The 12,636-nt window shown below is 36.9% G+C and overlaps 2 protein-coding genes across 8 annotated transcripts in view; one reads left to right on the top strand and one right to left on the bottom strand.

Moving 5' to 3' along the window:
* Window positions 1-12,636, top strand: part of AFF3 (ALF transcription elongation factor 3) — a 565,049-nt gene that overhangs the window by 298,914 nt on the left and 253,499 nt on the right. The gene's annotated exons all lie outside the window — the stretch shown is intronic.
* LOC135272740 (interferon-induced transmembrane protein 3-like) lies at window positions 12,197-12,598 on the bottom strand. Its single transcript, XM_064371336.1, has one exon. The coding sequence runs from the start codon at window positions 12,596-12,598 to the stop codon at window positions 12,197-12,199; it is 402 nt and encodes a 133-aa protein (XP_064227406.1).

The following is a 12,636-nucleotide window of genomic DNA, read 5'->3' as shown; positions in this document are numbered from 1 at the left end:
GAAGGTCATTGGTAGCTTGATGGGGATAGTGTTGAATCTGTAAATTACTTTGGGCAGTATGGCCATTTTCACGATATTGATTCTTCCTAACCATGAACATGGAATGTTTCTCCATCAGTTTGTGTCCTCTCTTATTTCGTTGAGCAGTGGTTTGTAGTTCTCCTTGAAGAGGTCCTTTATGTTCCTTGTTAGTTGTATTCCTAGGTATTTTATTCTCTTTGTAGCAATTGTGAATGGCAATTTGTTCTTGATTTGGCTCTCTTTAAGTCTGTTATTGGTGTATAGGAATGCTTGTGATTTTTGTACTTTTAGTTCTTTGAGAATTCAATATACTGTTTTCCATACAGGTAGTACTAATTTACATTCCCACTAGCAGTGTGTAAGTGTTTCCCTTTCACCACATCCATACCAACATTTGTTGTTTTTTGACTTTTTAAAGCAGCCATTCTGGCTGTGTTAAGATGGTATTTCATTGTGGTTTTAATTTGCATTTCCCTGTTGATTAGTGATGTTGAACATTTTTTCATATGTTTTTTGGCCATTTGTATATCCTCTTTTGAAAATGTCTATTCATGTCATTCACCTACGGTTTGATGGGATTATTTGGTTTTTCTTGCTGACCTGTTTGAATTCTTTGTAGATTCTGAATATTAATTCTTTGTCACATGAATAGTTTGCAACTATTTATCTCATTCTTTGGGTTGTCTATTTAATCTGATGATTATTTCTTTTGCTGTGCAGAAGCTTCTTAGTTAATTGGGTCCCATTTATTTTTCATTTGTTTTTGTTGCATTTGCTTTTGGGTTCTTAGTCATAAATTTTTTTGCCTAGGTCAGTATCCAGAAGTGTTTTTCATAGGTTTTCTTCTAGGTTTTTTTCTGCTTCCAGTTCTTAGATTTAAGTGTTTGATCCATCTGGAGTTGATTTTTCTAGATAGTAAGAGATAAGAATCCAGTTTCATTCTTCTACATGTGACTGTCCAGTTTTCCTGGCATCACTTATTGAATAGGATGTCCTTTTTCCAATTTATGTTTTTTTATGCTTTGTCAAAGGTGAGTTAGTTGTAAGTATTTGGCTTTATTTCTGGGCTCTCTATTCTGTTCCATTTTCCTGTGTGTCTACATTTACACCAGTACCATGCTGTTTTGGTTATTATAACCTTATAGTATAGTTTGAAGTCATGTCATGTCATGCCTCTGGCTTTGTTCCTTTTGCTCAGGATTGCTTTGGCTCTTCAGGCACTTTTTTGCTTCCTTATGAATTTTAGGATTTTTTTTTTTATAGTTTTGTGAAAAATGATGTTGGTATTTTTGAAAGGAATTGCATTGAATCTGTAGATTGCTATGAGCAATATGGTCATTTTTATGATATTGATCCTTCTAATCCATGAGCATAGGATGTGTTTCCATTTCTTTGTGTCATCTGTGATTTCTTTCAGTAGTGTTTTGTAGCTCCCCTTATAGAGATCTTTCACCTCCTATCCCTGATGAACATAGATGCAAAAATCCTGAATGAAATACTAGCAAACAGAATCCAACAGCAGATCGGAAAGATAATTCACCATGATCACCAGTGATGCAGGGTTGGTTCAACATACACAAATCAATAAAAGTGAATTCAGTAAAGTCTTAGGTTGCAAAATCAATGTACACAAATTAGTAGCACTACCATACACCAACAATGACCAAGCTGAGAATCAAACCAAGAACTCAATCCCTTTTACAATAGCTAAAAAAAAAAAAAGAAAAAAAAAAGGCCCTAGAATTATTTTTTTTTTTTTTAAAGAGAACAGGGTCTCGCTTTATTGTCTACGCTGGAGTGCAGTACCGTGATCATAGCTCACTGCCATCTCAAACTCCTGGGCTCAAGAGACCCTCTTGCCTCAGCCTCCTGAGTAGCTAGGACTACAGGTGCACACCACTGCACCTGGCTAATTTTAAAATTTTTTTTTTGTAGAGACAGGGTCTCACCATCTTGCCCAGGCAGGTCTCAATCTCCTGGGCTCAAACAGTCCTCCTTCCTCCAGCTTCTCAAAGTGCTGGGATTACAGACACTGTGCCCGACCAAGAAAACTTTTAATGTAAGTGGTAATAGGTTAAAAATGCAGTCCGACCTCATGATCACTTGAGAGCTGCTTTTTTGTCTCCTTTTCCTACATCCAGATGCTGCGCTCTTGAAGGTTTCCACTATTCTCATAAGATAAAAATCCATTAAAAAAATTTAAGGTATTCAACACATCATGTGAAATAACCGGCTTACTGGATTTTAAGTCGTGTTTTTAGTTAAAATGACTTTTAGAAGGCCTAAATAGTGAACTTCGAAAGTTTATCTTCCATATATGCATTATTCATTTAAAAGAAATAATTTCCATAACTTTTAAACTTGGTAATTACATGTTTTAATTATGTAATTACACATTCTCATTATACAGTTAAATCCGATTACAGTAATTATGTAATTATATGATAATTGATACATAATATACATGTAAAAACCTGCATATGCATGCATTTAACAAAGGAAATAGTTCTATTGGGAGGTGGTTATGGAAAGAGTAGCAAAAGGATTGACTTATGGAAAATAATGCAACTCGGCTGATTAATGACTTGAAATAATAGAGACCCCACATACAATTATATATAAGTAACTCATCCTATAGAATTTGTTTTTACAACTTCTACTTTTCTGGACAAAGGTAGATACATGAGCTCGGGAGCTGGGATTCAGGGAGATGATTAAGAACAAGAGGTTGTAAAAGTAGATGTGAAGCTAGTGACATGGTGAAAACTTTTTAGCAGATCAGGCTTCTGCATCCAGATTGTCCTGAAGGAAATGGGAAGTACAAGTTCTGTGCTTCGGTGGTGGGAACTTGAGACTTACTGCAGAATGGGGAAGTATTTGCTCAGGATAGTCTCCTGCTTGGTCTGTGGGTTACCTTGCTTAGGGGCACACCCCTGCCTTTCCAATCAGCAATGCTATTGGCTTCGCTTTGTTGATTCTGTAAATATCTACATTCACTAAAATCTATTGAAGCACTGAAGACCAAGTTAATGAAAGCATTAGAAAATACTTTGTAGTATATTCGGACTAAGATTAGAGAAGAAAGTTAGCCTATGCAATTACAAGAAGAAATTGAAGTTAGCATACTTTGAAGTTTCTGATAAATTCATCAAAATCAGCTAAATAATTTGGAGAAAAGAAACCTTACTGAGAGCTTACAGAAAGTATTACATTTACAAAGTCTAAATTGCATGGAATTAGGAAGAAATAGGAAATAGCATTTTTGCATTTCTTTATTGAGATATATTTGACATAAAAAACTGCAAATATTTAGAAAGATAATTCAGTAAGCTTTCACGCTGGTATATACTGGTAAAAATATCACATATATATAATTACATATAAGTAACTCATGCTATAGAATTTGTATTGTTTCGATAAGGTAATGAATGTATCCATCATTCCCAAATTTGTTCTCAGACCCCTTGTAATTGATCCCTCCTACCCTTCTCCACATGCCCCACTCATCCCCAGGCCACCAGTGCTCTGCTTTCTGTCACTGTGGGTGAGTCTGCATTTTTCTAGAGTTTTATATGTGTGGAATCATACAGCATGTACTTTCTTGTTTGACTTCTGTCACTCTGTAATTATTCTGAAATTTATCCATGTTGTTTCATGTATCAATCATTCATTACTTTTCATTGCTGAGCAGTATTCTGTTGTACGGACATACCAACATTTGTTTATCCTTTAACCTGTCAGAGGATGTTTGGGTTGTATCCATTTGAGAGCTGTTATACATAAAGCTATTATAAAATTTGGGCACATGTTTATAACACACAAAATGTCTTTGTGTTTTCTCTTCTCTGCAGTAAACACCCAGGTGTGGAATGTTTGGATCAAATGATAGGAGTATGTTTAACTTTTTTTAAAAAACCAACTAAACTGTTCTCCAGAGTGCTTATATCATTTACGTCTCTACCAGCAATGTAGGAGACTTCTTGTTTCCCCACATCCTTGCCAACACTTGGTCTTTTTAATCCTAAACATTGTAGTAGGTGTGTAGTGGTATCTCATTGTCGTTTTAATGTGCATTGCCTTCGTGACTAATTGTGTTGAGCATCTTTTCATACATTTGTTTTCCATCTATATATCTTCTGTGATGATGTGTTCAAAACTTTCGCCTTTTTTACTAGGTTGTTTTGTTCTCATTATTGATTTTTGAAAATTCTTTTTTATATGGTCTATATTCAAGTCAATTACATACTTTGTAAATACCTTCCCAAAGTATGGCGCTTGTCTTTAGAGATTATGAAGACATGCCTTTTGAAGTTCTTTTTTAAAATTAATTTCTATGAAATTCTGTTTTCCATTTTTTAATTTATGGTTCTTGTTTTTGGAGTTGTGGCTAAGAAATCTTGGTATAATCTAATGTCACAATGGATTTTTTTGTATGCTAGCTCCAGAACGTTTTGCAGTTTTAGACTTTACATTTGGGTTTAAGATTCATTGTGAAGTGTGGGTGGAAATTCAGCTTTTGCACATGGGTATCCAGTTATTCCAATACCATTTGTTGAAATACTGTCCATTCTGCACTTAATTGCCTTTGTACTTTTGTTGAAAATCAGTTGTTCGTAGATGTGTGGTATGTTTCTGCATTCTCTGGTTCTTGTCAGTTCTTATACTGATATCACACTGTCTTGGTCACTATAGCTGTATGATTTTCTATCAAATAGTATAGTCTTTCTATTTTATTCTTGTTTTACAAGTTGTTTTGGTTATTTTAACACTTTTACTTTTCTGTGTAATTTTAGAACCAGCTTGTCAATTTCTGAACACACAAAAGCCTATTAGGATTTTTATTGTGATTGCATTGAGTCTACCAATGAATTTAGAAAGATTGACATCTTAACAATATCAGTTCTTCTAGATCACAAACATGGTGTATCTCTCTATTTGCTTTTCATCAAATGTTAAGGGTTTTTTTTCTTTCGTTATTTATTCAAATATATTTCTACCCTTCCCCTTCTCCTTTAGCGAACTCCAATTTTATGTTAGATCACACACAAAGTTATTCCAGAGTTAACTTATATTATTTTTTCTTTTAACTATTTTTTTCTGTTTCATTTTATATAGTTTCTATTGTTATGCCTTGAAGCTCACTAGTGCTTTCTTTTATAATCTGTTCTACCCTTAGAGATTTAGATCTCTTTAATTTCTCTCTGCAGTGTTTTTTAATTTTTAATGTACAGAACTTGAACATCTTTTGTCAGATTTATTCCTAAGTATGTTATATTTTTGATACTAGTATACATGGTATTTGTTTTTAAATTTCAGGTTCCATATACTAATTGCTGGCATACAGATATGTAATTTATATTTGTTTATTGATCTTGTATTGTGCAACTTTGTGAAACTAACTTACTAATTTTAGTAGCTTTTTTTGTAGATTTCATTAAATTTTCTGCATAGACCATGGTGTCATAGTGTTGTTCAAGGCTACACTAGTCAGAAAATTCTAATTTTCCTCCTACATAGTCTATCAATTATTAAGGGAAGGATACTGAAATATCTGACTATGATTAAGGGACTATTTCTCTTTGAAGTTGTATTCGTTTTTGCTTCATGTATTTTGAAGCTCTGTTGTTAAGTACATGAGCATTTAGACTTTTATGTCATATTGATTGGTCACTTTGATATTGTGATATGAACTTCTTTATCCCTGACTGCACTGAGATCTACTTTAATATTAATATACCAAATTCAGCTTTCTTTTGATTAATGATAGCATGTAATATGTATTTCTATCATTTTATTTTAGTCTATTTGGGTTTTCTTATACTTCTTATTAACAGCGTATAATTGGATCTTGATCTTTTAATGCAGTCTACTCATTTCTATCTTTTAACTGGGATTTTTTAGTGTTTATATTATTTATTTACTTATCCAATTGGATAAATAAAAACAGGCTGGAAAATAAACAGTCCTAACCATATCAATAATTACACTCAATTGAATGCAATTACATTGAATACAATATTTAATCAAGTAATATTTTACCACTTCATGTTCAGTATAAGAACTTTGCAATAGCGTACTTTCATTACTCCTTTCCTAGCCACCTTTTTCCTATTGCTGTCAAATATTTTACTTGTACATGTTAGCAAGTCCAAAAATATTATTTTTTCTTAAGTAATTGATTATATTTTAAACATATTCAAATCATAAAATATGTTTAATAGACTTTCCATTTTTCAGTTCTCTTTATTCCTTTGAGTATATTTAGATTTCCATTTGTTAGCACTTTCCTTCTGCCTCAAGGACTTCCTTTAACATTTTCCATAGTGCAGATCTGCTGGTTATGAACTTTTCCAGCTGTTGGATATCTGAAAATGTCTGTATTTTACCTTAGTTTTTGACAAATATTTTTGTCATATATATATGGGTTATTTATTTTCTTTCCATGTTTTAAAGATGTTGCTCCACTGTCTTCTTACTTGCATTGTTTCCAGCAGTAAATCTGTTTTAATCCTAATCTCTGTTTCAGCTTTCTCTGACGGGTTTTAAATATTTTTCTTTTACCACTGGTTTTGAGCAATTTGATTATACTTTGTCCTTTTGTAGCTTTCTTCATGTTTCCTGTGCCTATCATAACTGAGTTTCTTACATTTATGCTTTTCATCAAATGTTGTTTGTTCTTTCATTATTTATTCAAATATAGTTTCTACCCTCCCCCTTCTCCTTTAGGACTCCAGTTTTATGTACATTAGGTCACACATGAAGTCATTCTGCAGTTTACTTATGCTCTTTTTTCTCCGTGTTTCAATTTGTGTAACTTCTGTTGTTATGTCTTCATGCTCACTAATGTCTTTTTTACAGTCTCTATTCTACCATTAATTGCATTCAATCTATATTTTCATTTCATATAGTTTTCATCTCTAGAAGCTCAGTTTGGGTCTTTTGTATATCTTCTATGTCTCTACTTAACTTTTTAGACATACATATTACAAATAGTAACTGTTTAGTATCTTGGTCCAGTAGACATCTGTGGCAGTTCTGGGCTGTTTTATTATTTTTTTCTCACTATGGGTTGCATTTTCTTGCTTCTTTGCATGTATGGTAATCTGTCTGTCTGGTTGGACATCAGACAAGGTTTTGCTTTTTGTACTTCTACAGATCTCCCTGTGCTTTGTTCTGGGATATAGTTAAGTTACTTGAAAATAGTTGGATCCTTTTGCGTTTTGTCTCCACAAATTGTTAGGTAAGGAAGAGCATCATTTAGTCTATGGCTAATTATTGTGTAGTACCTAATGCCCTGTTAATTATGAGATATTACAGTCTGGCTGGTGAGCACAATTTCTGTCCCTGGCCTTGTGAGCACCTGGTATTTTCCTCTGTGATCCTTTCAGATGATTCTTTCCCTAGCCTCAGGTTATTTTTTCATGTACTTACGCTACTCAGAACTCTGCTGAATACTCAAGGAAGACCTGCAGATCTCCAAGATTCTCTCTGTACAGTAATCTCTGCGGTTGTGTTCTGACCACCAAACTCAAGTCGACTTGTTCTCCCCATTCTCTCACCTCAGTGTGTTCACTGGGCTTTCTTAGGGTTTCCCCTCCCAGAAGCTGCTATAGCCCAGAAGCTCTTAGTGTGGTGCTGGGGCAGTCATACGGCTTGCCTCATCAGTTTTTCATTTCCTGGGAATTAAGTTGGTGGTTGCTTGATGTCCAGTACTTGAAAATCTTTGCTTCATGTATTTGTTCCAAATAGGAAACTTTTTGAATTAAAATCTGTTGTCTTATAAAGCAAAACAAATTAATGACACAGTGTGATCATTGAAGAGTTTTGTATCAGATAATGCATTTGTGAGCACAATATATTCATATATGTTGGTTGTAACATGTGCTACAATGGGATATTAAATATAGTTTAGTGGGAAGATTGCAGGTGGTTTGTCAGCTTGATCCTCACCAGTCTTTAGAAGGTTTGTTTAGATCATAAAATACAGAAAACCTTCATACTAAGATCTTTACATTTTAAAATTCTGGCTTTCTGAATAGGTTTTGATTGCGGGTAAGAGTTTAAGAGGAAGAAATGAGGTGATTAGGTGTTAAGAGACCTTTGGGCTTCTTTAGCTCTGTAGCCTCCTGTTAAATAAGAATATAGATATTAAACAATCTCCTAAATTGCCCCTGTTACTCATCCTTTATCCAAATTTTCACAAATATTGTTTCTGGATTAATTTTTCTAAAACAGATTTCTTGGTTTTTCTCTCACTTTCTCAAAAACCTAGTCTATGAGAGGAGGCAACATGCAAACAAATTAATAGAATACCATGAGGTGCAAGCCAAATCAGGTACAAAACACTGTGTAGACCTAGAGGAAGATAATGTTTCAACCACCTGGGGGGCAGAAGAGGAGTGTACTAGGTGAACAGACGAGGAGAGGCGCTTCAGGAAAGAAATACAGTACCGTAGAGACAGTCAAGCTTAAGGAATGAAGGTGGAAGGGAAATAAGGAGGGCCTAGAAGCCAAGCCAAGGAGTTTAGTATGACAGAGGTCCTAGTTTTCCTGTGATCCGCACCTTTTTCTTGGATAAATTTAAGGGCTACAAGTGCTGTTTGTCACATGAGTATATTGTGTATTGGTAAAATCTGGGCATTTAACGTATTTACCATGTGAATAATGTAGATTGTGCCCATTATGTGATTTTTCATCCCTCACTCCCCTCCCACCTGCCCCCAACCACTGATCTTCTGAGTCCCCAGTGTCTGTCATTCCACACATTATGTCCATGTGTATACATTATTTAGTTCCCACATTAAGTGACACTATCCGTATTTGACTTTATGAGTTGTTTCGCTTAAGATAATGGCCTCCCATGCAGCCAGGGATGTTGCTGCAAAAGACTGATTTCATTCTTTTTCATAGCTGAGTAATATTTCATGGTGTGTGGATGTGTGTATATATACTACTTTTTCTTTATCCAGTCGTCCACTGATGGGCAGTTGGGTTGATTCCATATCATTGCTATTGTGAATCACTTCTGATTAGCATTTTAGCCCTTCAATAATATCCCAATATAGAAAGTAAATTATATAGTCAACATGGAAGGGTTTTAAGCTGGAGAGTGATATCATCAGGTTTGTACTTTAGAGTGATTAGTTCCTCTTATGAAGTAATAAATGCTATAGCATTTGCCCTCTTGCCATAAACAACTAGAAAACTACACAAAATATGCAAAATCACTGTTTTCAGACATTGGAAAACAGTCAGTACAGAATCATGATCCTGTAAAGGGAAATAAATTAGGTGACTACTGTAGTTATCTCAGATTTATATTCAGAGCTGCTTTCTAGACTGTAGTGAAGAGAGGGAGCTTTAAACAGAAACTAGAAGTCTCACTGTGTTGAGGGAAAATAGACTATGAAAAGGCCTAGGCAGCTGGAATTTGCAAGACAGGATAGAATACTAAAGTGGAGATATTCAGAGGGAGAGTTCCAGAAATCTACACAGGGGACCCCTTGAGTCTTTGGCTGAATACTAATCCTTGCATGCATAATATGAAATTCCACAAGGCTATGCAAATAAAAATTGCCATGGAGCTACTAGAGGAACAATTCCCGGAGCTCACATACAGCAGAGATACATTTAAATTCTCACAAGCCATAATGGAAGGACCCTGTTAACAACCGAGAGCATTAAGAAGTAGAGATACCAGCTATGTCTTAGTAATACAGCTAAAATTTTTCTAGAATAAAGGATTGGCTGCACCCTAACAAAATTTAAAAATAAGCTTTGATACACAAGTAACCTAATTTCTCAACAAAACAAACTTCATCAAGCTCTGAAGAAAGAAAAGCATTACCCATATCCAAAATGTTAAGCGTCATTCCCTAATTGTAAGGCAAAGAAGCAGCAAATATGACCCACAGCAAAAAGAAAATAGACCATGTTCTGGGTATAAATAAATCTCAATAAATTGGAAGGACTGAAATAATACAGAATATATTTTCTGACCAAAACAAAATGAATTTAGAAATAAAAGAGATATCTGGAAAATCCCCAAAATGAAACAATATATTTCTAAATCCATGTGTCAAAGAAGAAATCATCAGAGAAATCAGAACAAATATTGACTCTAATGAAGATATGAATGTAAAATGTAGTTAGAGCAGTTTTTCAGGGAAATCTTATAGCTTTAAATGTTCATAAAAGATAAAGAAGAAAGGTTGAACATCAGTTCCTTGAGCTTCCACCTTAAGAATCTAAAGTGCAAAGAGTAAATTAAACCCAAAGGAAGCAGAAGGAAAAAAGTAATAAAGATAAGAGCAGAACTCATTAAAAATAGAAAATGGACAAAGGTACAGAAAATTTATGAAATCTAAAGCTACTCCTTTGAGAAGGCCAATAACATTAATAAAGTTCTAAGTGGCTAAACAACAGAAGAGAGAAAACATGAATGATCAATATTGGCAATGAAAGAGAGGACATCACCATGTAACCGGGTTGTGGGACGCAGAGGAGAGCAGAGGAGAGCAGAGAGGCGACCCAAAGACGCTCCCAGTGCCCTGATCAGGAGGGGGATGCACTCAGCTCCCTCCCCTTCAAATTCTTTTCCCGATGTGTCTGAGGTTCTTGGCCTCTCTTTGCCTCAAGAATGGAAGAGCCCTGGCAGCGCAGTGAGCTTACCATTTAAGTAAATATCATACCCAAAGAGCTTAGCAGAAAGCGATTTATTAGGCAGAGAGGGGTAGAGAGCGCTCCCATGCTGTCGTGGGAGGGGATCCCAGAGAGGGAAATCCGTGCAGGTAAGGTGCAGTGGAGTTTTAAGTTTGAAGTTATTCTCACCCCATTCCTGTTCTTGTCCAATGAGAGTAGTTCTTTCAAACTTCCTCTGGAGTGATTTATTTTCGACTCTGATGCTGGATTGGCTGTGCAGCCCAGAACTGAGGCCCTTCCTCCCAGAGCTTTTCGAGTGCTTTTTTTTTTTTTGAAACGGAGTTTCGCTCTCGTTACCCAGGCTGGAGTGCAATGGCACGATCTCGGCTCACCGCACTTCCGCCTCCTGGGTTCAGGCAATTCTCCTGCCTCAGCCTCCTGAGTAGCTGGGATTACAGGCACGCGCCACCATGCCCAGCTAATTTTTTGTATTTTTAGTAGAGACGGGGTTTCACCGTGTTGACCAGGATGGTCTCGATCTCTTGACCTCGTGATCCACCCGCCTCGGCCTCCCAAAGTGCTGGGATTACAGGCTTGAGCCACCGCGCCTGGCCTCCGGTGCCTTTTTAAACGAAGGAGCACACCTGAAATTTTACCTAGCTGCGGAAAAGTTAGACAAAGAACTCTTAAGTTCCCGGATGGGGAGGTGGATGGAGGCATGGTGCTGGGAAGTTTTTGCCTTTGAAACCACATCCCTTGTGGACCCGGGAAGACAAGTTTTTTCCTTTAACACAGTCCCTCAACCGCAGATACTACAAACATTAAAAGAATAAGGGGGCTACTGTTAGCACCTTTATGCCAATAGATTCAATAACCTAGAGGAAATGTACAAATTTATTTAAAGATAAAAATTACCAAATCACCAGAAAAAAATGGAATCTGCGTGGTCTTATCAGTGTTAAAGAAATTGAATTTGTAATTCCCCCAAATTCCATGTGCATTAGTCAGTTTTGTGTTGCTGTAAAGGAATGCCTGAGACTGGTAAATTTACAAAGAAAAGATGTTTGGGCTCAGGGTTCTGCAGGCTGTATAAGAAGAACGGTGCCAGCATCCACTTCTGGTGAGGCCTCATGAAGCTTATAGTCAGGAGCAGGCCTGCCATATGGAGAAAGAGGGAGACAGAGTTAAAGGAAGTGCCATGTTCTTTTTTAAACAACGAGTTCTTGTGGGAACAATAGAGCTAGAAACTCACTCATTACCATGAGGAAGGCACCAGGCCATTCATGCAGCATCCACCTTCATGACCCAAATACCTCTCGATAGGTCCCACCTCCAACACTGGGCGTCATCGCATTTCAACATGAGATATTTTTTTCCAGGAACATGTACACTTTATTGAACGCCATCGTAGAAAAGTGTGTGAGGATAAAGGGCTGATGCAGGACTCGGCTCTGGGGCACAGTGAGGAATGGAAGGTGGAGTACATGGGAAACAGGTCCACGGGCAGAGCCCCGCCTGGGTGATTCCTCTTCATCTATCGATAGACTTGCAAGATCAGTACTGGGATGGTGATAAGCAGAATGGTCATGATGATGCCCAAAGTCAGGGCCCAGACGTTCAGACACTTGGCGGTGGAGGCATAGGCCTGGGCCCCAGTCAGGTCGCCAACTATCTTCCTGTCCCTAGACATCACGGAGTAGGCGAACGCTGTGAAGCCCAGGCAGCAAGAGTTCATGAAGAAGGTGTTGAACAGGGACCAGACCACATGGTCGAGCATGGAGGTCTCACTGAGGATGTGGATCACAGTGGATGTTGGGGAAGCCAGGTTATGGGGCGCCCCCAGCGCAGGCACCTCATGTTCCTCCTTCAGCGTCTCATAGTTGGGGGGATGGTCGGTGTTGGTGGGAGTGAAGAAGGTTTGGATGGTGTGGTTCATGGTGTCCAGGGAAGACCAGCTATGGTCGGGTTGCTGGG

The sequence above is a fragment of the Aotus nancymaae genome, unplaced genomic scaffold (genome assembly GCF_030222135.1).
Source record: "Aotus nancymaae isolate 86718 unplaced genomic scaffold, 86718_ANA_hifiasm-v0.15.2.pri h1tg000131l, whole genome shotgun sequence".
NCBI classification, from domain to species: domain Eukaryota; kingdom Metazoa; phylum Chordata; class Mammalia; order Primates; family Aotidae; genus Aotus; species Aotus nancymaae.
This window is presented reverse-complemented; position numbering and strand designations above follow the sequence as displayed.

Bases quoted from the DNA above. Each gene is read 5' to 3' on its own strand.
- LOC135272740 (XM_064371336.1), bottom strand. From the start codon at position 12,598: ATGAACCACACCATCCAAACCTTCTTCACTCCCACCAACACCGACCAT.